Genomic DNA, 25,353 nt, shown 5'->3' with positions numbered 1-25,353 from the left:
ATTTGATATTATGGCCAAGGAAAATTGCCTTAATGTATTAAAAATGGATCTATTAGTAGTAAGGCGTTAATGAACACTGAGCAAGCTAATGCTGCACAAAAATATCAATGATCATAAAGAATATAAAAACCTTCAGAAACTCATATGAGAGTTCAGCACACCGAGATTAATAAAAAAAAACAATCTCCAAGCATTTTTGTTTGTGATGAAAAGAAATGAGGATCGATAATAATAACAACAGCTTACCTCACTTAATGCATTGAAACAGGCAATGATAGTGAGCTAACACAAACTACATTGTATATTCCATTAAATATGAAACTATTTAAACTTAATGGCACATTGTTTTAAAAGGACATTTTCCCCTGACCTTTACTACATTTACTCAAATTATTAGGCTAATAATATAATTTGTAATGAACATTTTCAAATACATATTTAAATGATTGTCTTCATAACATTTTGCATGTAATCATATGCTGATTCAGCATTAAGGAGAGACAAGAATGAAGAAAAAATAAGTGTATATGCATGTGCATTCTGTAAGTAGAAATACGTTGCTATTGCTGAATCAATAGGAAATGGTTTACAAATGGTCAGGAAAAAAGCTGAAAAAAAAAAAGAAATAAAAATAAAGCTAACATAAGTGAACTAATGACAAATAGACTCTTGGTCTCTTGTTTGTGTAAGAACATACATTTTGTGTGTGGAACACTAAGACGTATTCAATAATTAGACAAATATGTTCAAAGACATCAATTCAACTAAAATGTACTAGCAATTCCTAAGTGTTTCCCATTTAAAAGCTAGAACATTCATTGATCTATATGGGATAGGACCAAAAGAATAAAAACAGCTTACTCCATGGCTGACAGGTCCATGTCAACTTCCTCTCCATTCATCAGAGGGATTTTCTTCTTCTTGTTCCTGGAAAGAGAGAATGTAAGAGTAGGCATGCATGTATGAATATATGTATGTGTATGTATGAGTATATGTATGTGCATGTGTGTGCCACACTGTAGATTTCAAAGTTAACACCAACAGTTAGGATTGGATAAGATTTGCATATTTAATGACCTTCTGCTCCCAGTTCACTTCACACGTTTTGAAAGCAGCAACTGGAATGATTCTCTCCATCACAGGGCTTGTACACATCTTTATCAAACAAACACAATGATTTATTTCTCATCAATGACGATTGATTGGAATATTATTTTTGTATTTTTTGGCAAGCCCGATCTGTGAGTATAATGTGCAAACACGTGCACCCTTCAAATATCACAAATATCAAGAGAGGGTGAATAACGTAGAACAAGAAATTAATGTTAGTTCACTATTTAAGATTCACTGGCCTTCCGACGGGCTTCCATTATGGTAGCCCGTCTGGAAAACACATAGCCCTGGGATGTTGGGTTATACGAGTCCTGGCCCATACATGTCAGTGTCTGATCCCAAATCGAATGAATCAACAAATTAATTATGTAAGGGATAACCACGGCTAGCCATGCATTAAAGGATTTAAATGCACGACGTAGAGGCGAAGAACCGCAGACACGAAGCGGAGGGTGGTAACCTCTAGGTCGTGCATTAAACACACTAATCCTAGCCGTGGATTATCCCGCTTATACCTTGGTTATTTGCCAAGTTAAAAACAAGTTAAAGCTGCAACTGATGTTTACAGTGGGTTTTTTTTTTTTTACACTGAGTGGCGTGCACAATCTCTTCTTTACAGTTTGAAAATCCCCTCGTTGCTTAAGCGCGAACATAGGCTAACTTAATGATTATTTAATGAATTTATAAAAATTATATGAATGACAGGCAAAACTGACAGTGACTTGGCAATCTTTATTTGAACTAATTATATAATTTATTTAAATTAATCATGTATTGTGAAATAAACCAGTCTAACCACTTTAGGCTACTATAGAGAAACTTTACATTTAATGCATTACATTACATAATAATAACAAAGAAAGAAAAAATAAAACAGTTGTAAATGTAGTTTTTGGTGATTGTTTTCGTGTAATTAGACGTGGAAATGGTAGTGGTGTTATTTCAGGTTTAGGCTTGGAGGTTCAATTATGTTTCACTTTGCTTGGTGAGGTTCTAGATCTCAGTATGTGGCAATGTCTGTATGTCACACAAAAAATACGTTTTACAGTAACGGACGGGACTGTGTTAATGTGTTATTAGTAGGGACCCATGATAGATTTATTTCGTGTTTTTCCTATAGAATGGGTGACGTAGCCTATTACAAAAATACTCCGTGGCACATGCCAATCAAATACAGAAGTACGTGACACAAATACATTTGAAAAAAATAATACTGACTTAAATTTTTTAATTGACATCTAAAATACAACAAAATTATGCTATTTATTTAGGAATTTATGTCACGTCACAGTAGGCGCTTGAGTAATCTGTCAGTCTACTGGAGGTGTCACGACCAGACTGTATAAAAACACACGACACGCGGCGACATAATCCGGAACTTGGTGTCATGTCTGTGTGTGTCGCGATAATGTCAGCCAATGAAGACCGCATGTGCCAATAGGTGTACATAGTCATAGATATGTATGCATATACATATCTATGCGCATAGTGACATGTGCCATTGGCTTCTGTCACTGTCACGTCATGTCATGTCACTTACTGCTAATACCATAGATGTGCAACATATATGTATACATATTGATACTGCCACTGTCAACAAGCGTAACTGTGTTACCATGGTTACCAATGTTTATAGTGGCGGATTAATTTCGAACTGTAATCAAACTGACTGGAAGTACCTGTGCATTTAACGGTTTTACTGCATACCTTCCAGCCAATCAGAATCGAGTATTTAAATGGACCATGGTATAATAACAAATGCTGAACAGTTAGTTCATACGTTCATGACCTCAAGGCTAGATTATTGCAATGCTCTACTGGGTGGTTGCCCTGCTCGCTTAATAAATAAACTGCAGCTGGTCCAAATCTTTCTTTCTAGAAAAGAAAGTTCTTACTAGAACCAAGAAGTATGAACATATTAGCTTGGTTCTGTCAACACTGCAATGACTCCCTCCCTATTAAACATTACATACATTTTAAAGTCTGAAAATTACTTACAAAGCACTAAATGGTTTAGCTCCCCAGTACTTGAGAGTATACTCCATCACGTCTATCGTGGTCTGAAAATTCTGGCCAGACACGTCTGTTTGGGCAGGTGTTTATACTAGACACATTCGCTGATGTGCTATTCTTTGGAAGGACACCCTTTAAGCCTTTTAGCTTCTTTTCCACTGGTCAGCGTGAGCACATACAGAGGCCAAAATCATGCACTCTTGTAAAACCTGCCCTAAACACGCCTTCACTGTACTGTCACACAATACAAAGGTACCCCAGCAAGAAGCAGATGAATGAAATAAATTGCTATACAAATACATCAGAAGCTGACATTTAATCTTTAGTTACAAACTTGGACACCACACATGGCTATTGACTGACCACGAACAGGTAATAACTTACTTGCATTTTTTATTCTTTAATGCCTTGCGTTCTTGCTGGATTTTTTGTTTTGTTTTGTTTGAACAAATACATTTTGGGCTAAAAGTTTGTTGTAACAAGATGCCTTGACAAGAATCCATGAGAAGACTTACTGTAAATGTACAGAGTACAATATTACTGAAAATTGATTAGTTATGCCTTAGACTACTGTGTTACAGCAAAAAGTAATAATTTACTGTAATGTATTATACTTGTAACGCGTTACTACTAAGCCTGCAGCATCCCTCTCAGAAACTGAAGCTTTCGTGCCTCGATCGCCCCCCCGGTGATCGGTCCCTGTATAGTTGCCCCTCTGTGTTTTCTAATGGATGCGAGGCAAACTAAACAATAAGATTACACTTCAAATATTTCCCCCCCAAAGTTAGTTTATGTCATTGAAGGCAGTTAACATCACTATGATTTCATTTCAAGTGTTTAGTTTTACTTAGTTATTTGATGCTATAAAAACGGGGGTGTGACGTCATGATTGACAGCTGAGATCGACATCATCTAATAATAATAATAATATAATATATTTTATTTGTAAAGCCCTTTTCATAGTTAAAAACAATCCCAAAGTGCTACACATAAAAAATAAAAAAAATAAAAAAATAAAAGTTGAATTAGCAAAAAGTAAAAAATGCTTGTTTAAAAAGAAAGGTTTTTAGTTCTTTCTTAAAAGAGTCTATGGCTTGAGGAGCCCTTAGGTTTTCTGGAAGGGAATTCCAAAGACGCGGTGCGGCTGAGCAGAAGGCTCGATCCCCCATAGTGCGGAGCTTAGTGACTGAATCATCATCTCTGACTGAAGTTGTCACTGAGGCACTAATAGACTTTTTTCTAGATTTTTGGGAGCAGATTGTCGCTTTAGCTTTAATTTCTAAATTTCCATAACTGTTTATTTCACACCAATATAATTAATTGTTCTGCATCTGTGAGAGTGTGGGCGGGCTTTTGATATCACAGCTGTACTTCCTGCTCTCTACTGCGCAACTCAGGTCCCAAAATCTCTACTGCGCAGACTCGGTCCCAAGATGTCAGTGCCATGAAGGCCGCCTGAAAGCTTCAACAGCAACGTTGAAACGGATGATGTCGCATCGTCCATATTTTTTTGACGGTCTATGGTTACTACCAACACTCGTGCCAAGCTTGTAGCATCATACTCAAAAAGACTTGAGGCTGTAATTGATGCTTCAACAAAGTATTGACCAAAGGCTGTGAATACCTATGTACATCTGATTTTTTTTTATATATATACATTTGCAATGATTTCAAACAAACTTCTTTCACGCTGTCATTATGGGGGAAATAATGAATTGAATCCATTTTGGAATAAGGCTGTAGCAAAACAAAATGTGGAAAAAGTGAAGGGCTGTGAATACTTTCCAGATGCTGTACTCTAATTATGTTAAGGCACAATATTTGTTCTGGAAGCAAGTCCTACCTTCTGCTTTTGGAGTGGCAGGGAATGTCATGTTTGAGACTGTTCTCCTCTATCTGCAATGTGTGGTTAAATGACCCATCCAATTCCTGCACTGTCACTTTAATGGGGCCCTGATGAAAATCAAAAGCCAGTGCATGATTATTGTTGGACCACTTTGAAGGCCATTTTTGAGCTTTCACTACCTGTATGAAACACTATCTTTTATCCATCTACATATTTTCTCACACAATTTTCCTTACAGTTTATTCCTTACACTCACCACATATTTCTGTGTCCCAGACGAAGTGTAGTCCTGACGGATCTCTAGTTCCAAAACATTTCTTTTCCTGTTGAAGGCAAAACTTCCAAAAAATTTTACCACTCCACTCTGGTCTCTGAGGTTGATGAGTCAACGGTAATAAATATATTAATGAACTACAATACTTAAGAACTTGAGCTATTTTTTTTAAAGAAAAGAGCAACCGTAACATTTGTGTTTTCACAAAGATGAATCTATCAGGAAAGATCATCAGCTGTTTTGCTTTTCGTTGATGTTGAAAATGATATCCTATCTACTGGGATAAGAGCGGCGTGCTACATCAAAAGCAAATAAAAGTCTTAATTAGTGAGCCAGGTATGGAAACTTGTTTCAGTCATAGAACAAAACTGTAGAACAAAAATAATTGTGACTTCTCACAATTCTGAGTTTTTCTCGCAATTGCACATCTCGCAATTCTTACATTTGTCTCAGAATTTCGAGTATATAGTTTATAGGAATTGTGAGTTAATATCTCATAACTTTGACTTTACATCTTCCAATTCTTTATAACTCTTAAAAGTCACATCTTTTAATAAGTGTATTCCATGGTTAAAATAAGCTTCCATCCCAGGGCATCTGCATGCTTTTTAAAACCTGAAAAGAAAAAAATATTGTTGCATGATTGAGGGTAGGGCAATGTCAATGGCAACATTATAACCATAAACTGTAATAAATAAATAAAAAATAAGTGTGAATTTAAAGGATACACCCATTGCTTGATGAGGGGTCCGATGTCCTTCCCTGACACGTTGGAAATGGATTTGAGGAATCCAGATGTGGATACCAGCATCTGGCTCCACATGTGAGACTGATATTTCTGGGATGAGGCTGTGCTGGCCAGACTCAAGAGCTTGTTAAACACCTGAAGAGAGATTTGGATTCCTTAGACCAGTTTATAATCAGCTATAAGGATTTTTGATAAAGAAAATGAGTTGCAAATCAATGCGTGTGGGTGGTCTGAAAGGAAATCAATGATTTGAGGGGAAACCATTTAAGATTTAACCATCATGAAATATACCCTGTTTATAGTAATATAGTGTTTCAGTTCCTATACCTGCAACATGAACTCCATGCTTATTCGGTTTTCAATGAGCCTCATCACCAGGTGGGCTTTGCATTGGAACATCCTGTAATATTCCCAGGACAACGTGTGGGGGTGTCTGATGGAAAAATGCAGGTGGGGTGTTGGACTGAAAGGAAAAAGACATATCTTACTCACACTGTGCAAAACAACAGCCTTTGTGCAAGTTTGGATGAGTGTGTGTCATTTATAAACAATGATAGAGGTAAGGTTATAACTTGTCTTTTTCTTTTCCTCCAGAGAAGGTGGGATGTAGAAGGACTCCACCCATCTTTAGCTCATACTCTACAATAGTGTCCAGCTCCTGTAGGTTAAAACAGACAAACAGTTTGGCATTTCAAAAGTTGACGTTTGGGCATATAAACATATACACACTTGACCAATTTGAAAAGCATTATCTCTCCTTTGTCAACCACTTTACTTTATACCTCCTTAATCCAGTGACGATACTCATTGACTCCAAATGTTTTTTTCAGGTAGAGGCCATAAATATATCCTGAAATTCCCTTCAAAACCCACTCATCAGACCTGCAATTCAAAATACACAAACACACACACACACTTTTATAATATCACACATATGAGTTTATATAGTTTATAGCAATTGTGAGTTAATATCTCATAACTCTTGACTTTGACTTTTTGCAATTCTGGCATTATAACATGTAATTGCGAGCTTAAATATTGCAAATCGTTTGTTTGAACCGGATCTTTTTAGTGAATCAATTCACTAAATCGGACTGAACCATTGGAAACTGTTTGCATCTCTAGTAAGCACTAATCCACACATTTATAAAGTTATTCATTTTTTGTGTCTGACTCTCCCCTGATTCGAAATAAACCAACATCCCGGAGTTATTCCGTAAACAGTACACTTAACCTTAACCTACTGTTAAGAGAGAACTGATGATGATAATGAGCAGCAGAGCCAATGATACAGTGAGCATGCATGCAGCGGAGGGAGCAACATTGTTGTGTTTAGTAATCGTAGGCTTTTGCAGTCAAAGCGGTTGATTTAGGAGTTTTTTTGGTTTCTCTGTGTGGTTCTGTTTGTTATTGCAGCTTGAGAGGTCTACATTTAAATGTCTAAAATTCATATGTAAAACATAAAATGTCTAAAATTAAAACAATCTTGTTGTTGCTCTGTACACATACTATACACTTTGATTAATTTTGTTAAGGTTCATTAGTAATGTTTTTTTTTTTTCATGGGTGCTCAGAAGTGTACAAATTTATTATATAATATGTATTTATTATATAATATAATATGTGGACTCCTTATTTTTGGTTATTTGGTTTCCTTTTGGAGTCTCCAATAATCCTTGAAGCTTGCTGAAAATACAGTTTTGTGAGAATCACCCTTCAATCTGATTGTTTACATTGGTTATAGCAAATTATGACAAAATGAATGTTTTTAATAAGATCAATGGTGACTAGTTAATTTCACATAAAGCATGATTAATCGTGATTAATCACACAACGCGTGTGATTAATTGTGATAAAAAATGAATCTATTGACAGCCCTAATTTAAATATTAATTTGCAATGTTGCAAGATTCATGTTGATGACTTTAGAGTGGACCTTTTTATCCTGCCAGTTTGATTTTCAGGACGACGTCCTGCCAGTATGATTTTATTTTTCTGTGAGATTTCATAGTTTTTTTGAAGGAGTGCTTGCAAGATCTGTTAAGGATTCACTGGGTTTTGCTAGTTGCCGGTGAGCCCCTCTCTTCTAAGGTCGCCCATCTGGCAAGGTAAATCCAAGACGAGAGAGCAATATATATATATATATATATATATATATATATATATACACACACACACACACACACACACACACACCCACACATACATAATACACACAAATACAAAGTTAGGCCCCATCCACATGAAGCCAGAGCTTTCCCAATCCAATTTTTTTTTCTCCTTGTTTTAAGAAATATCTGTGTACACACGAGAGCAATGAAAATGACTCAAAACAATGTAGCATACATGCCAGGCCAGCGTGTGGCACTGTTATTCTGTCACAGAACTACACTTAATACAGAGAAGAAGAGTTATGGCTAGAAGGGGTATAGCAGTGGTAGGAGGTTAGGGAAAATCTCACGATAAAATAACAATACATATATTTGCTATTTAACAGATGTGTTTTATTAACACCTTCAGCCACCCCAACCCCAACCCTAAACCTACCCTTACAATAATGCAAATACGGTAATTAAATGACGCAATATTGATGTGCGCATGCCCAGTGCCCATGGTTGTATCCCTTACCTCTTTCACCATGCTGGACGTAGTGTGAGGACAACATCGTTTCGCAAAATATATGGATTGGCTGTATACACGAAAACATAAGAGTGTCGTTTTCAGATTTATCCACTCTGGGACCCAGTTTCAGAAAATTTAGGATTCATGCTTCCAAAACACCGGATCCATGTAGAAGAAACCGCTGATACGGTACAGAATGTATACGTATACAGCTAAACGAGTCTCCCTCTGGATGGGGCCTTAGTTTACACAGAGGCCATATTTTGTTTTAATGTTTTAAAATCTGAGCTTAAGATCTGGTCATGCAAAGACATAAGCCAGTGTGTTTGAATGGATTTCATTAGCAATGCAAGAGACCATTCGCTCTAAAAACCTGCTGTCTTCAATTACAGGGTTAAACAGCATTAAACAACACCATTAATTGAAGGCAGGCGACTCTTCTCCATTTCAAAGCAACTTCAGTTCTCCAGCTGGGACTTGTACAAGCTCAAAACAATAATTAAATAAATACAGTCTGCTATAGAAAACTCCACATCTGATTTTGATTTCAGACGATTACCACACAAGGGGGTTTATTGTAAGAAGTAATCAAAGCTTTGGACAAAGAACTACAGCATCTGACAAAATGGACCTCACACTCTTTAAGGACACACACACACACATGTTAGAAAGCCAGCATGAGGGAAGAAATCATCTTTATGACGCAAAACAGAAAACCAGAGTGGGATCTTCAAACTTGAAAACAATGAAACAATGAAAAACAAAGAAGTAGAGCAAAACTAGAGCAGTGAAAAGGAAAAGGGAAACCAGGCCAAAATAGACTGTGATAGCTTCATAAATAATTTCTACATCAAATACATTTTTAACAGAACAAGAAGAGTCTTGCATATACCTACTTTTCAGATATTTTCAAGCAAGAGTACAGTATTTTTTTGTAACCCAATAGTGGGTTAAATGTCTTGCTCAAGGATAAGGGTAAGGTTCATACTTCATAGACCATGTTGAGTTTGAATATAAAGCCAGAAGGAAAAAATCCTGAATCAAAACCAAAAAATATTCAACAAGCACCAAATGTAAAACAAAATTGATTTGGCAAGAAGATTTGTTATATCCCCAGTTCATCCCCGGTGAGTAGTGGCTCTACAGTAGCTTTTAATTTTTCGTATTGTCTTAAGCCACCAAAATGAAATGAATATATGAGAACAAAATCGTAAGGTGTGTGTGGTGCAGTTTTAAAGGGAGACAGATATCTGGTTCCTTTTGTTGATGATTTTGCAAGTGACAAAATGGCATGGTGAGTTCATTAAAACTATTCGAGGAGAAACCTGCCAAATGATACCAGTGTCATAAGGATTATTTTGAAAATAAATAAATAAATACCTTTTTTTTTTTTTTAATCAAAGAAAGGCGTAACAAACAATTTTGCTGTCAATTCAAATTGTTATGTTCACTTCTCCATTCACTTGTGTGTTCCTGCAATTGCATGTAAAACTAGTAAGCTGACTTTTGTATTGTGTTGCAGTTAAAGTGATAATTCACCCAAAAATGACTAAATGATGACAATTTTCATTTTTGGGTGAACTATCCCTTTAATTTGCACACTTTGTTGTTTGTGTACTCTGGTGTCAAAACTGTTGTAATCCTTTTGCTAGCAGGTAGTGCTTTTTCTTTTCTTTCTTACATGCATTGACATTGTTTTAATTATACTTATCTGACCGTTATCAGTTTGTAGCAGTAAATGAAGAGATGTAACACCGTTACAAGTTCAATTTGGAGTACCCCAGGGCTCAGATCTAGGACTGTTGTTTTTCACCCTGTATATGCTACCACTGGGAGATATCATTAGAAAGCATGGTGTTAGTTTTCTCTGTTATGCTGACAATACTCAGCTCTATAATTCTTCATGCCCTGACGAAACTTACCAATTCACAAGATTAACGGAATCCATAGATGATATAAAAATTAGACTAGTAATTCCCTGCAATAGAATTCAGATTTTTTTTTTTTTAATTTGTATTATTATTGGACAAAAAAAACTACACAAATAGTAACCCAGACTACTGTCTAACACTTGATGACTGCTCTGTCAAGCCCTCATTGACAGTTAGGAACCTGGGTGTACTCTTTGATACCAATCTTTTATTTGAAAGCCACGTTTCTAACATCTGTAAAACTGCATTCTTCCATCTTAAAATATATATGTAAATTATGGCACGTGTCCAATGCAAAATTCTCAACAGTTGGTTCATGTGTTCATGACCTCAAGGCTAGATTATTGTAATGCTCTACTGGGTGGTTGCCCTGCCCGCTTAAAAAAAAAAAAAAATCCAGCTGGAATTAGGGATGGGTATCGTTAAGGTTTTAACGGTATTACTACTCTTACCGATACTGCTTATCGGTCCGGTACTTTAACGGTATTCTTATCGGTACTTTTTGAGATTTTATATATATATATATATATATATATATATATATATATATACACGAACAATTAACAAAAATACACAGCCTACACATGCAGTGCTTTCATTTTAGGAAGAATTCTAGTAATCAAATGTTAAATAACACTGTTCATCATAAATAGTCAAAATAATGCTTATTAAAGCTGAAGTTATTCATTCAAGAGCTGTGAGTGATTTGCTCTTTGCATTTGGTTGTTTAATTCGCAGTAATTCGTCAGCATGTTTATTTACACTGCTGCCTATTTAAGACAGATGTGCAGATCTAGGCGACTGATAATAGGCAGATGCACTACATTTTCTCCTGACTATATCCATAATAACTACATCCATTTTAGACACAAACTGTGTTGTGTTTAAGAGACTCCAAGTCGGTCATTTTGACACAGATGTTTTAGTACATTTGATCGTTTAGACGCGAATGTGAAACCGAAAGTGTAATTTGCTCGTCTCGTTGCGGCTGTTTCAGAGCGCGTGCCGACTTGGGAACAATCTCTTGCGCACATTTTTGTGCTTTTAATCGCTCTTTTTATTATTAAACGCATCCCACAATTTACCAACAGTAGCTAGACTGTATTTTACAACAATCAACGATCGTGCTGATTCTGTCATTACTTTTGAGTTTTAGGGAGAAATGGCGGCGTAGGCTACTGCTACAAAGGGAATTAAGTTGCGCTAGACATATATATTATTATTATTATAATCTTTGGAAGACAAAATCTAAATCTCTTGCGGCTCCCCACATTTATTAGTCTCTCTCTCTCTCGTCACGTGTATTTTCAAAAGTACAGACAGCAGAACCGATAACGTCCGAGCTTATCGATACTACGGTCTTTCAAAATTCACCCCCGGGGCCCGTTTAATACCGGTTTTCGGTACCCATCCCTAGCTGGAATTCTAAAATGCAGCAGCTCGAGTACTTACTAGAACCAGGAAGTATGCTATTAGTCCAGTTGTCAACACTGTACTAGCTCCCTATTAAACATTGTATACATTTTAAAATCTTACTAATTGCTTACAAAGCACTAAATAGTTTAGCTCCCCTTGAGCGAGCTTATACACATTATACGCCATCAGGTCTATTGCGAAAAATGAAGTCAATTAGATGCACTCACTTCCTGATGGCTGAGCGTACTGAGCAGGCTCAGACTGAGCTTGAAGACTTAGATATGACGTAAGCAACCTGTCTGACAGTTGTAGGTCTTCTAGTAGTTGTGAAAAGTGAAATTGAATCACATTGTTTAAATGTTTTGTCCTGTTGCGTTTGGCTCAATATGGGCTTCTCCCCATTCTCCCTGGACTTTATCGGACTTTATGTTTCCATGTCCCCCCAACTGTCTCATAGACAGTAAAAGAGTGTCTCCTCCTGTCTATACAGTAATTTCTCTACTGTACGACAGAGTCGCGTTGGTTATGACGCAATGGTTAGCCTATTTTTACAAAAACAGCTTCTACAGGGCGATAGTGTAAGATACAAGGTAATGGAGACTTTTATGCATTGTCGTGTTTCTTTATTAATAAACAATGGACAAATGGAGTCTTTAAACGCCTCAGATGTAAAGTTTTTCACTGTCAAAGTGATGCAAAAATGAATGGGAGTCAATGGGATGCTAGAAGCAGGTGATGGCTTGGTTAGCTATGGCCACTAGGGCTGTGTATTGGCAAGAATCTGGCAATACAATACGTATCACGATACAGGGGTTACGATACAATATATTGTAATATATTGCGATATTGTAAGAGAGGCAATATATTGCGATATTTCTTTTTTGTGCTTTTAAAAATATATAATTTAAAAGAATAAAGAACAACCATATGCCTAAAACACGAGACAGTATTTTATTTAATTAATAAAGTATAATTTATATCACTAATCCCTATTTTGTGCAATCTGAGTAAAGTAAAATGTAAAGTGACTGCAATATTCTTTATGTGTATAGCCTATGTTTTAAAGGTTCACACTTCACAGTATAGCAGTGGCTATTTAACAACAGAAAGTGCAGTCCATTTCATGACTAAATAACTTTGTTTTATATTTAATACAGTTAAGCTATTTTCTATAAAGCAGTCTATTGTATAAAGTGCCATATCAATACTGAACTGCAGAACTGCAGAGCTGGTGCATCCATATCCACATCGCTATGATCTTTCATTCTGCTGCCACCGCTGTCAGTTTTGGTGTGTGTTTGTTACTGAGAGGAAAACTTGCAGTACATTCTATCGAAATGCTTCTCAGCAGCGTGGGTGACGTCAGGATGTTAAGCGAGCTCTTAGTTTCAATGCGTTTCCCGATTATTAGATTTTAACTTTTTTGCAAACAAAATGATTCTTGTCGATTTCCTTAGTGGCTTCTTTTTAGCTGAAGCCAAAATGAGTCCACACTTCAGCTCTGTATACTGCACGAGCGGAATCATGCTATCGTCTTGAGAGCTGGGTTTGCTAATGCAAACACTAGCGATGCACACACTTTTACCTTGTGCTTCTCCGGCTCCGCGTCAGTTATACTTTCTTAGATAACACTGCCATCTAGCGGTTGAGTGTTATACATTCCGTGGTTTAAACCGAACACAAAGCCATGAATCTTGGATGTAAATAAAGTGGTGTAAAGTGTTTTTGAGAATCTATACAGTATCGCCAAACATAATATTGCGATATTCACATGTATCAATATTTTCTTACACCCCTAATGGGTGGAACGCTTTCCGAGTGCTAGATTACCCCCTTGATCATATGAGTCCATTAGCATCAGTGCTCAAAAAAAAAAAGACAAGACTTTCAATATTTTTCCCATTTAAAACTTGACACTTCTATAGTTACATCGTGTACGAAGACCGACGAAAAATTAAAAGTTAGACCTATTTTTTAGACCGTTATAGCTAAGAACTTCTTTCTCGTTTCTGCGTAGGAACTTTGCGGCCATCATGGGTGCAGTGGCGCAATGATATTACACAGCGCCTGAAAATAGGCAAACTTCTGTCAACATAACCAGCGTGACGATCTGCTTGCAGAGATCGCACCTTGGAGACCTTTGTGAGAGAAGCTTCAGAAGATATTTACTTTGGTGCAGATCCCGAACCTTATCCATTTTAACCGGAATAACAGTTACACTGAAGATGAGCTTTTAAAATGTGAAAGAGAAAGTGTGGCTGAACAGACTGGGGCAGAAGTCTGTTCTGTTCGTCTCGCGCCTTGTTTATATTTTCGCCTGTCTCCACGGCGCGAGCCTCCGCTGACTGCGCACGCTCCTCCCCAAACGGACGAGGCGTTTATACTTGACCTGCTCGCCTTTGTGCTATTCTTTGAAACGACACAGGGCGACTCGGAGTAATTGTTCTATAAACCAACAGGAAAAAGCATCATCATGCTCGGCTAGATTCGCTGAGAACTCGTTCATCTTCGAATGCGGAGCTGCGCGCGGAGTTACAAAAAATGTGTATTATGTTGTTGTATGTTGATATTTTTGCAAATGTTTCTTAAATAAATCAATGATATTTGTCCACTGGAACGATCACTTTAAATTGAAAACGGTTTACTTAAAGCAGTTATATTTTAAACAGATGGAATTAGAAATAAAGGCCTGCCCCTAATAAAAGCCTGCTTCAAATAAAAGCTGGTTCCCATCGGCAGTTCAAGTAAATAAAGGCCCCAGTCTTTATTTGAGGAATTACAGTACTAACGTTATATAGGCCCAAATGCATTTTACATTAACTGATATGATGCGACTAAAACTTTTTTTTTCTCCCATGTCATTCCAAAAATTATGCCATGCATGTTGGAAAGTTTATGTATCTCCACGAGAAAAAAAATTTTTAGCTTCAAGCTACAGGTTTAGCTTGCGTATTCGTTGCAGTGCCTTGAACGCAATGGTGCAATGCACCGCGACATTCATAGTGCGTTGCAGTAATTCTTATGTTTATATTTTTTTAGGGCTGTCAATCGATTAAAATATTTAAATCGCAATTTCTTATCAGTTCTAAATGTACCTTAAATTATTATGTTAATTTAAGTGTGCTGCAAATCACAATTCACATGAACAGTGTGAAGAACACGGACTTGGGGGCGCTCTTATTCAGAAAAGTAACCTGCATTTTCGTTTTAGCCGTTTGTGATGCATTTAGTTCAATAAAACACACGTAGGCCTGCTGTAAGCTGTGATGGTGTTAATGATTTACCTCAGACATGAGCGAGAGTGAACTTGCAGTGCATCACGCTCAGACTGCAGAGAATGTGCTTAGTGAAAAAATGACTAATTTCAACCTGGAGTCTAATAAAAGTTAAGCAGAAAATATGGTAGCTTATGTACCCTATAACTGCACTTTTTTTCAAAGTAATGTTACTAACCCTTTTATTTCCCTTTTAACGCATACTTGCATAGATTTTTATCTTTATCCTGGATATACATACATACATACATACATACATACATATATATATATATATATATATATATATGGGGGGGTGGGGTGGTCAAGGCGCCAAGACCTCCCCTGGCGCCGTCGCTGTCCCTGATTTCACAGCCTTTGTTGTTATTGTGAGTGAGTTACTCAACAAAAGTGCATTATTGTTACTAGCAACAGCATTATTTAAATTATATAAAGCTGTCCAATCCATTATAATTAATGTTTAAAGTAGTAACCAATAAAAAAATATTTTGCAATCCAACCACCACTGTGGCGGTAATACAAGGCAAAGTACATTGCCACTTTGAAAAAGTACCAATGGCGGGTGCTAACTTCCCACCCTGGGTCTCCCCATTCCTACCCACTTACCAGGACATCCTAGAGATGAAGCAGCCAAAAAACTGCTGGGCCAGAGCTTGAGCCAGAAAGCGCCTGGTCATCGGAGTCTGATCTATGATCATACCACTGTGCAGAAGGTTGGTACTAAGAGAAACAAAAACCACAGACACAAAATCAAACAGTGCATCAAATCACATTGTAGCTTCTATTAATAAAACCTTTGAAATTCATCTCACAAAAGAAAAATTTAAAAACGACACAAGTACATATAGAGCTAAAGCTGGGTTTTTATTGCTCCATTTAAAATATTTTGTCCCTCCAAAGATTTATTTGATAATTTAATAATGTTTTTTTGTTAGAAGTTAGTCAGAAGCCGCTTTAAAAATGGCAGTTTTTGTGTTAGCTCTGCATACTTGTCAACCATTTCATTATATTTATTATATCTTTATATAGTATATGAAAGGATTTAAAAGTGTGAATAACTTGCACTGAACAAAAACAAATTTTGACCAGTGTTAAGTGCTTATACTTTATTACACGACTCTGTAAAATACTTGATTCTGATTGGTCAATCCCACATTCTAGCGGTATGTTATTCCCAGATAACAACCGCCAAACTGAATAACACACTAATCACTCATCCAGATACTACGAGTTATCTTGACCGGTACTACTTATATGCTAGGATGACATGACACTCTGGTGCCATCGTGTGACTGAAACACACCACGGGTTACAATGAAAGAAGACTTCAAGGTGTTCACCCAAAAATGAAAATTAGCCCATGATTTACTCACCCCTCATGTCATCCTAGGTGTATATTCAGACATTCTTCTTTCAGACAAATTAAATTTGATTTATATTTAAAAAGTCCTGGCTAATCAAAGCTTTTTAAGTAGCTGTAGCTCTTTATTTTATGGACAGATTTATTTTTTTAATGGACTCTAAAAACAATGCCCCTCTGGGGCGTAAATAAAGGCCTTCTGATGCAAATCGATGAGTTTGTGTAAGAAAAATATTCATATTTCAAACTTTATAAATTTAAGTGTTGGCCGATTGCCTTCCATATTCAATGTATGGGAAAAGTGACGTAAGTATCTTGAATTGCAAAAAGGCACTTCAAACACTTTTTCCACAGAAGGCGATCGGCTGAAGCTTTAAGTTTTAAATATTAACGTGTTTCTTACACAAATGCATTGCTTTGCTTCAGAAGCCCCCAGAGCCGTAAGTTGCACATTATTTGACGGACAGCTGCATTTTTTATGGACTTAAAAAACAACTAACAACTACAACTAACTGCTATTATAATGCTTGGATTAGCCAGGACTTTTTAAATATAACTCAGATTTTATTAGTCTGAAAGAAGATTGTCATTTACACCTAGGATGACTTGAGGGTGAGTAAATCATAGGCTAATTTTCATTTTTTTTATTTTCAACATGTATGGTAAAAACTAGGGCTGGGCAAGTTAGCGTGTTATCGCGTTAACGCATTAATGCCAACAATTATTTTATTGTGCCTTAACTTAGTTAATAATTATTATATATTGAAAGCCCATTGCTCACTGCCTCTGAATACACATACAGATAAATCATTGGTCACAAGAGAATACAGGGCTGTCTGTAAGCCAATGGCTTGACATCTTTGTCTGGGACAAATAAAATATTAAAATAACCAGAAACGCAAAAATGATTCAGATTTTTTGTTGTTGTTTTTATTATATTCAATGTAAACAGCGATTGGTGAGTGTATCTCTGCCTCTGGTAACAAAGTTGCGTTGAGGCTTGCGTTGCCTGTCTCTTTGTGAGAGACATTCGTGGAAAAAATCTAAACAATTGAGCAGCAATATAAACTCACAGAAGAAACATACTGGTGTAAAACTGAATTTTTTATAGTTGTTGATATTTATGATTTATGATATTGTCAATAACACAAGTTGACTTTGCAATCGTGAATTGTGTAGCATGACTGGTATAGTTAAAAAACAAATAACCTAATTAATATTAAGTTACTTAAATTTTAGACCCAAACAACCTTTTTTGTTTTATTTCACCGACGAAAATAGTTCCAAAGGAAAGCAACACTCAGCTCGGTGTTTTGTTACTGAATGATTCAGCGTTTTGAATTAATCATTTGAATAAACGACTCGATGACTCACTTATTAAGACGATCACTTGCTGCCCCCTATTGGCGGTTATGTTTAAAAGTGTGATTGCATGTTTTTATTTAGAACTTCAATCTTAATCAAACATCAAAATAACAATTTATTGCAGCTGTATTTTTGCAGTTTAAATAATTTGATTTGATTTGTAACAGCCCTATAGTGTCTTTACTATTATAACTGAATTTATTAATCAACACCCTGGGGTGAATATCACAAATATGCAGATTTAAGTAGGCCTATGTAAAAGCTGATAGAAGACAATATATTACTTGAAAATCAATATATGTATACCTACTCTAGGTTGTTTTTTTTATACCCAACCAAACAAAATGTTAATGCCCTGGCAGTTGCAAATAGTTTTGGTTTTATATTCGATTTGATTAAATTTATGTTTAAGTTGATATTTACAAGAAACATTGTAACTGTTACTAACTCTAAACTGCTGTAAAAAAGCACCATATTTGTTTAAAGTGTTTGCAAACCCTATATTAATGTACTTTTGTTCATATAGCAGCACTTTTAAAATAAAAGTATGCAATACACTACTTTTGTATTCATTATTGAATTTTGCGCATACTGCGATTAATCGCAATTAATCACAGAAAATTGTGCGATTAAACGTGATTAAACATTTTAATCGTTGCCCAGCACTAGTAAAAACAAATCTTTTAAGCAATAGATAAAGGCGTAAAGCAGTTTAGAACTGTTTTTCGTCGCAGAAGCTTTACGTTAGAGCTAATAAAAGATTAAGACTTCATTGCACAGCATAGACCGTTTAATTGATTATAACGGGAATTTTCGCAAGAGTTCAGCTTTGTGAACCTAACGTTGAACAATAATAATTAGCAGCTTCAGTGATTATAATGGCAGTGATCTTTGCTTGCTTCCTGTAATCTATATAATGTATATTCTTTTGTATTATTATTTCATGAATAAATAGGAAAAATTATTACAACAAACTGTTTCTATGAATTTTTTTTTTTTTTGAATTGTCATCAGTACCGGGCTTGCAATTCACATGTATAGGGTAGTTTGTACCCTGTATGGATGACCATGTTTGTCCACCAAAGACCATTTTGATTCGTAATGTCATTTATAAACATACCTGAAAATACTCATTGATGCATATGATGAGATCTGCACATAAGCCTCATCCACAAAGACGGTCTTAAAGCATGCATATGGGTAGCGACAGGTGAGAATCTCCTCATAGAACTCAAAAATCTCATGTAGGTAGGACATGGTGTGCTTCAGGAGTGGCAGTAGCTGAGGCAAGCAAAAATGAGTCACCTGTGAAAGCACAATATTTTGATTTATAACAATTTAGTGAATAAAGCTAGCAACAATAATTACATTGAAAAACATTTACATGTGAAAAAAAAGTTAAATCTCTAAATCTGGGAAATCATGATGATATATATATATATATATATATTTCTTTTAGGATACTTTGATGAATAAAAAGTTTTAAAAAAAAAAACATTTAAAAGAAGCAAATGTTTTAAAAAATAGAAATCTTTTGTAACAACAATACACAATACTGGTAAGTAATTTGGGGTCAGTCATTTTTTTATTTTTTTAAACTAAATCAATTTTATTACAGGGAGTGCAGAATTATTAGGCAAAAGAGTATTTTGACCACATCATCCTCGTTATGCATGTTGTCTTACTCCAAGCTGTATAGGCCGGAAAGCCTACTACCAATTAAGCATATTAGGTGATGTGCATCTCTGTAATGAGAAGGTGTGTGGTCTAATGACATCAACACCCTATATCAGGTGTGCATAATTATTAGGCAACTTCCTTTCCTTTGGCAAAATGGGTCAAAAGAAGGACTTGACAGGCTCAGAAAAGTCAAAAATAGTGAGATATATTGCAGAGGGATGCAGCAGTCTTAAAATAGCCAAGCTTCTGAAGCGTGATCATCGAACAATCAAGCGTTTCATTCAAAATAGTCAACAGGGTCGCAAGAAGCGTGTGGAAAAACCAAGGCGCAAAATAACTGCCCGTGAACTGAGAAAAGTCAAGTGTGCAGCTGCCAAGATGCCACTTGCCACCAGTCTGGCCATATTTCAGAGCTGCAACATCACTGAAGTGCCCAAAAGCACAAGGTGTGCAATACTCAGAGACATGGCCAAGGTAAGAAAGGCAGAAAGTCGACCACCACTGAACAAGACACACAAGCTGAAACGTCAAGACTGGGCCAAGAAATATCTTAAGACTGATTTTTCTAAGGTTTTATGGACTGATGAAATGAGAGAGAGTCTTGAGTAGCCAGATGGATGGGCCCGTGGCTGGATTGGTACAGGGCAGAGAGCTCCAGTCCGACCCAGACGCCAGCAAGGTGGAGGTGGAGTACTGGTTTGGGTTGGTATCATCAAAGATGAGCTGGTGGGGCCTTTTCGGGTTGAGGATGGAGTCAAGCTCAACTCCCAGTCCTACTGCCAGTTTCTGGAAGACACCTTCTTCAAGCAGTGGTACAGGAAGAAGTCTGCATCCTTCAAGAAAAACATGATTTTCATGCAGGACAATGCTCCATCACATTCGTCCAAGTACTCCTAGGGATGGGACGAAATATCGTTTGACAAAATATCGCGATACAAAACGTGACGAAACGCATCGAGGTCGAAAAAAATGTATCGCGAAATAAAGATAGATGGCACTGCTGCATGATTTGCGTAGAATGAGGGTGGGGTGCAGCAGCAAACATTAATAGGGAAAGAAAAGGGTTGACATTAGCATTAATATTCTAAACCAAAAATGCAGTTATTGCCTACATAAACTACCATATTTTCTGTTTAACTTTTATTAGACTCCAGAAAGAAAATTAAGGGCGTTTTTTTCACTGAGCACATTCTCTGCAGTCTGAGCGCGATGCACCGCAGCTCACTCTCGCTCATGTCTGAGGTAAATCATTAACACCATCACCGCTTACAGTACACCTTTTTTATTGAACTAAATACATTACAATCGGCTAAAACGAATGCACAGGTTACTTTCCTGAACAAGCGCGCTCCCGAGTCCGTGTTCTTCACACTGTCCACGCGGAATCGCGGCCCAGTTCGGCGCGCACGCGCAAAATACCGGCAGTTCAACAGGAAATGCGGATCTCTTAAAGGGGCCGCACTATATTCCTACTCGTGTAATATGGACCTCCTCCAGGTATGGTGTGGTTCTGGTGCGCTCACTGGTACACATTAACAATTTTTCATACAAACTTTGCCCTGTTCTGAATTAAACTGCCAGTGTAAAAACTCCCTTTATATTCTTAAAATGAGAGAAATCACTAACAGTTACTTACTCATTATTTTTAAGTTTAGGCTTAAGAGAACAATTTCTTAGATAAACATATCTATGACCTTTGATATGTCTAGTCTTCATACTGTATTGATTATTATTGAATAAGTATGGTTTCACTAATAATAAATGTACATTTCCATAAAGAATGCATATTTGTCCATACCTATGTTGATTAGAGTATTAAAAACTTAATTTAAACTTAATTTAAGATACATTTACAATTGCTAAAAAGGTGCGATTTAAAATCGAGTTAACTCATGACAATCATGCAGTTAATTGCGATTCAATATTTTAATCGATTGACAGCCCTACAGTGCCCTCCACAATTATTGGCACCCCTGTTTAAGATTAGGTCGCGGACTTCTAAAAATTCTTCTTCTTTTTTTAAACAACATAGAACCAAAATGCAAAAAAAGAGAAAAATCCTACCTTTCGTTTAAGTACATTACTTTGGTGGTAAAAAAATCACAGATTTGAAAAAAATAAACATTGATATCGTATCGTGACATATCGTATTGTAACCCTGGCATATCGAGGTGCATCGTATCGTGAGTTTTGTGTATCGTCCCATCCCTAAGTACTCCACAGCGTGGCTGGCAAGAAAGGGTAAAAAAGAAGAAAATCTAATGATATGGCCTCCTTGTTCACCTGATCTGAACCCCATTGAGAACCTGTGGTCCATCATCAAATGTGGGATTTACAAGGAGGGAAAACAGTACACCTCTCTGAACAGTGTCTGGGAGGCTGTGGTTGCTGCTGCACGCAATGTTGATGGTGAACAGATCCAAACACTGACAGAATCCATGGATGGCAGGCTTTTGAGTGTCCTTGCAAAGAAAGGTGGCTATATTGGTCACTGATTTGTTTTTGTTTGGTTTTTGAATGTCAGAAATGTATATTTGTAAATGTTGAGATGTTATATTGGTTTCACTGGTAAAAATTAATAATTGAAATGGGTATAAATTTGTTTTTTGTTAAGCTGCCTAATAATTATGCACAGTAATAGTCACCTGCACACACAGATATCCCCCTAAAATAGCTAAAACTAAAAACTAAAACTTCCAAAAATATTCAGCTTTGATATTAATGAGTTTTTTGTGTTCATTGAGAACATGTTTGTTGTTCAATAATAAAATTAATCCTGAAAAATACAACTTGCCTAATAATTCTGAAATCCCTGTAGTTTTAAATTGATAAAAAGTTATAGTAAAAGAGGTTTATATTATTTTTAATTTATATTATTAGTTTTTATTTTGAATAAATGCAGTTATTTTGAACCTTTTATTCATCAAATATATTAGTTAGTAGAACTATTTCCAACATTCATAATAAATCAGAATATTAGAATGAATCATGTTATAGACTGGATGTAATGATCCTGAAAATTCAGCTTTGCATCACAGAAATAAATGATAAATAAATTGAAAACCAAATATTTTAAATTGTTATAATATATCACAATATACATTTTTTTTTCTGTATTTTTGATCAAATAAATGCAGGCATTGAACCCGGAATCGAACCCACACAAATATACATAGATGGATTACAGCAGTCAAAAGACAGAAAGATGTCAAACTTACCATCACTACCCCAACAGCTATATAAGAAAAAACCCTTGCAACAGGGTTTTTAATTTGATTTATTTTTTGCAATAAAAGTAATTTAATGCGATGGTAATATAATGTTAATAACGAGCATAATTTTGAAACTTTTCTTTGGCAATAAACTGAAGTTTTAAATTAAAGCACTAAAATTAAAAAACGAAAATAAAAACAGAAAGAAAAAAAAACATTTCACCTAAAATAAATACATTCTTTATTGTTTTCAAACTGATCAGGTGAAATGCTATAATCTTTTGCCCACAAAAATCTTTACCTTAGTCAAAACAAAGTAAATCTGTCGCAACCCAAACTCACAGTGCAGGTCGTGATGTGTATTGGCATTTATTGGGAATTACAAAATGTATTAACCATAAATCCATTTTTATTTTGATTAATTGTGCAGCCCTAGACCTATGGATGGAAAAGTTTGGACAAAAAAATAAAATAAAATAAACAATACCTTTACATGTAGAGCTACATTCAATGCAATTTGAGTTTAATATTTTTTAATAACCTACATTTACAAAAATTATATATATTTACAAATTTATTTCAAATATTAAATATGTTTTAATATTGTTTTATGAACTGTGCTCTTCACCCTGCTAGTCACATTTTCTTCATTTATCCAATGTTTGATCCAAATTTCTAAACTATGTACTAACTGACATTAGATTTCCTAACACAAACCTCATGCATGTAGGGGTCCACCAGAATCTCGAAGGGCCCAACAGCCAGGGAAATGTTGGGGGCCGCAGTGGGAATGGGCAGCATGTAGTGGAAGATCTTCTTTCGCATATCATGGGTGTACACGGTCTCCACTAGGTCCCCACAGGACACTGCAACCATGGAGGCATCCACTGTGAACTCCAGCTTCCATGTACACAGCTCAGAGTATGAGTCTACACATGGAAACCAGAACCTAGAGAAAATTAGGAAATATAATCAGTAGTACACTCAGACAGGTTAGTGTTTTATGCATATGGGGTGTGCGATATATATATTGTCTGCGTGATGTAGCATGTGTGCATTTAGAGTGCATGCTTTAATTGCGTTAAAATGAAAAATTCAAGATATGTGGCAAAAAAAAAAGAAAAAAGTATTTTGTATTTACATCATATGATACGAGCGCACATGCATGGTCAAAATCTTTCTGCGAGTCACTGTTCTCTCTGCAATCTCTGATTTAATATGCCTGTTGTTATTTTTTTATTTATTTTTTACATTAGAGCTCTTGACATTAGATACAGAACAACTCATTTGCTCCATATAGAGCTATACGGCCATCTAGTGGCAAGAGTCATGAAAAAAAAAAAAAAAAAAATTCACCGTTTTCTTCCATTTCAAATCAGGCAAAGTTTGCGGGGGATGGGGGAAAGGCAAAAACACCCACACCCCTTCAACCAAAACAAGCAAGTACAAACTTTTTAGTGTGTTTGTGTGTGCAACATGCAGCTGAAGCAGACTGTCCTGTTCCTTCTCTCCTAAATGAAAGCTTTTTGTAGAGCTGGTTATTTCTTTTTGAATTGTTTTATAAATGTTAATTCTTGAGGTTATGTTTGTTTGGGTTTAATTCTGAGATTTGTATGTGATTTACTGTTCTTATGTTCCAGTGTTCTTACTATTTTGATATTAAAACTGTTTAGTGTTGGATTATATTATATTATCTCATTATTTGAATCTCATTATTTAGTAAAACATTATATAAATGTGTTAACTGTATTTAAGAACATTTTTTTCTACTTTATTGTCTTTGTTCTTTAGAAACCATGAAACTCTACATCACATTCCACTCTATGTCTGACTCCATGAAACTATGGCCTGATTCACATGCTGATTTACAATAAATGAGTATGGATGGAGTACTGAATCGACTTATAATTCATGTGGGGAAGAATGATATTCAGAGAGAGCAATAAGAACTCATTAAGAGGGATTTCAATTAACTTTTTGAAACACTTGGAGAACTGAAAGTTCAGCCATTCATCAGTGGACCACTGCCAGCAAGAGGAACAAATAGGTTCTCACAGTTGCTTGGGCTTAATACATAGCTGCAACAAAAAACCTGCATCATGAAGGGAGTGAACTTCATCGACAACTTTAATCTCTTATGGATCATACTATTCTGTCCTCTAGATCTTACTGTTCTGTAATCTTACTGTTTACATCAAATGGCCTCCACACAAACAAACTTGGTGCAAGAGTCTATTTTTCCCTTCAACATCCTTCAGCTGTGTGTGCCAACGCACTCAACATGGATGGCACACACACATGTACAGAGTATGGACGACCACAGGATTTAATTTCAGGACCTGAATGGAGATGCAGTTGACACACCCCACAAGGACAATGTTAATACCACACAGCCACAACAACCACTGCTCACGGACACTCTCCCAGCTGAGGCCTGCCCACAGAGCTCACCATGGACAGACTGCGACGGATTTGAACTGTTCCAAGATTCAGTGACA

The 25,353-nt window shown here is 36.1% G+C and overlaps 1 protein-coding gene across 3 annotated transcripts in view; it reads right to left on the bottom strand.

Annotated features, from left to right (window-relative positions):
* The window catches only part of taf2 (TAF2 RNA polymerase II, TATA box binding protein (TBP)-associated factor), a 74,700-nt gene that overhangs the window by 43,766 nt on the left and 5,581 nt on the right, over nucleotides 1-25,353 (bottom strand). For all 3 annotated transcript variants that reach the window (XM_067449231.1, XM_067449230.1, XM_067449232.1), the window contains exons 6-15: nucleotides 23,573-23,804; nucleotides 19,084-19,268; nucleotides 15,845-15,958; nucleotides 6,777-6,876; nucleotides 6,567-6,652; nucleotides 6,322-6,457; nucleotides 5,975-6,129; nucleotides 5,229-5,343; nucleotides 4,970-5,079; nucleotides 862-927 (exon numbers count right to left, since the gene is read on the bottom strand). In XM_067449231.1, coding sequence (XP_067305332.1) covers nucleotides 862-927; nucleotides 4,970-5,079; nucleotides 5,229-5,343; nucleotides 5,975-6,129; nucleotides 6,322-6,457; nucleotides 6,567-6,652; nucleotides 6,777-6,876; nucleotides 15,845-15,958; nucleotides 19,084-19,268; nucleotides 23,573-23,804 — 1,299 coding nt within the window. The remainder of the gene's footprint in view (nucleotides 1-861; nucleotides 928-4,969; nucleotides 5,080-5,228; nucleotides 5,344-5,974; nucleotides 6,130-6,321; nucleotides 6,458-6,566; nucleotides 6,653-6,776; nucleotides 6,877-15,844; nucleotides 15,959-19,083; nucleotides 19,269-23,572; nucleotides 23,805-25,353) is intronic.

This window comes from Pseudorasbora parva, chromosome 7 (genome assembly GCF_024679245.1).
Source record: "Pseudorasbora parva isolate DD20220531a chromosome 7, ASM2467924v1, whole genome shotgun sequence".
Classification (NCBI taxonomy): domain Eukaryota; kingdom Metazoa; phylum Chordata; class Actinopteri; order Cypriniformes; family Gobionidae; genus Pseudorasbora; species Pseudorasbora parva.
This window is presented reverse-complemented; position numbering and strand designations above follow the sequence as displayed.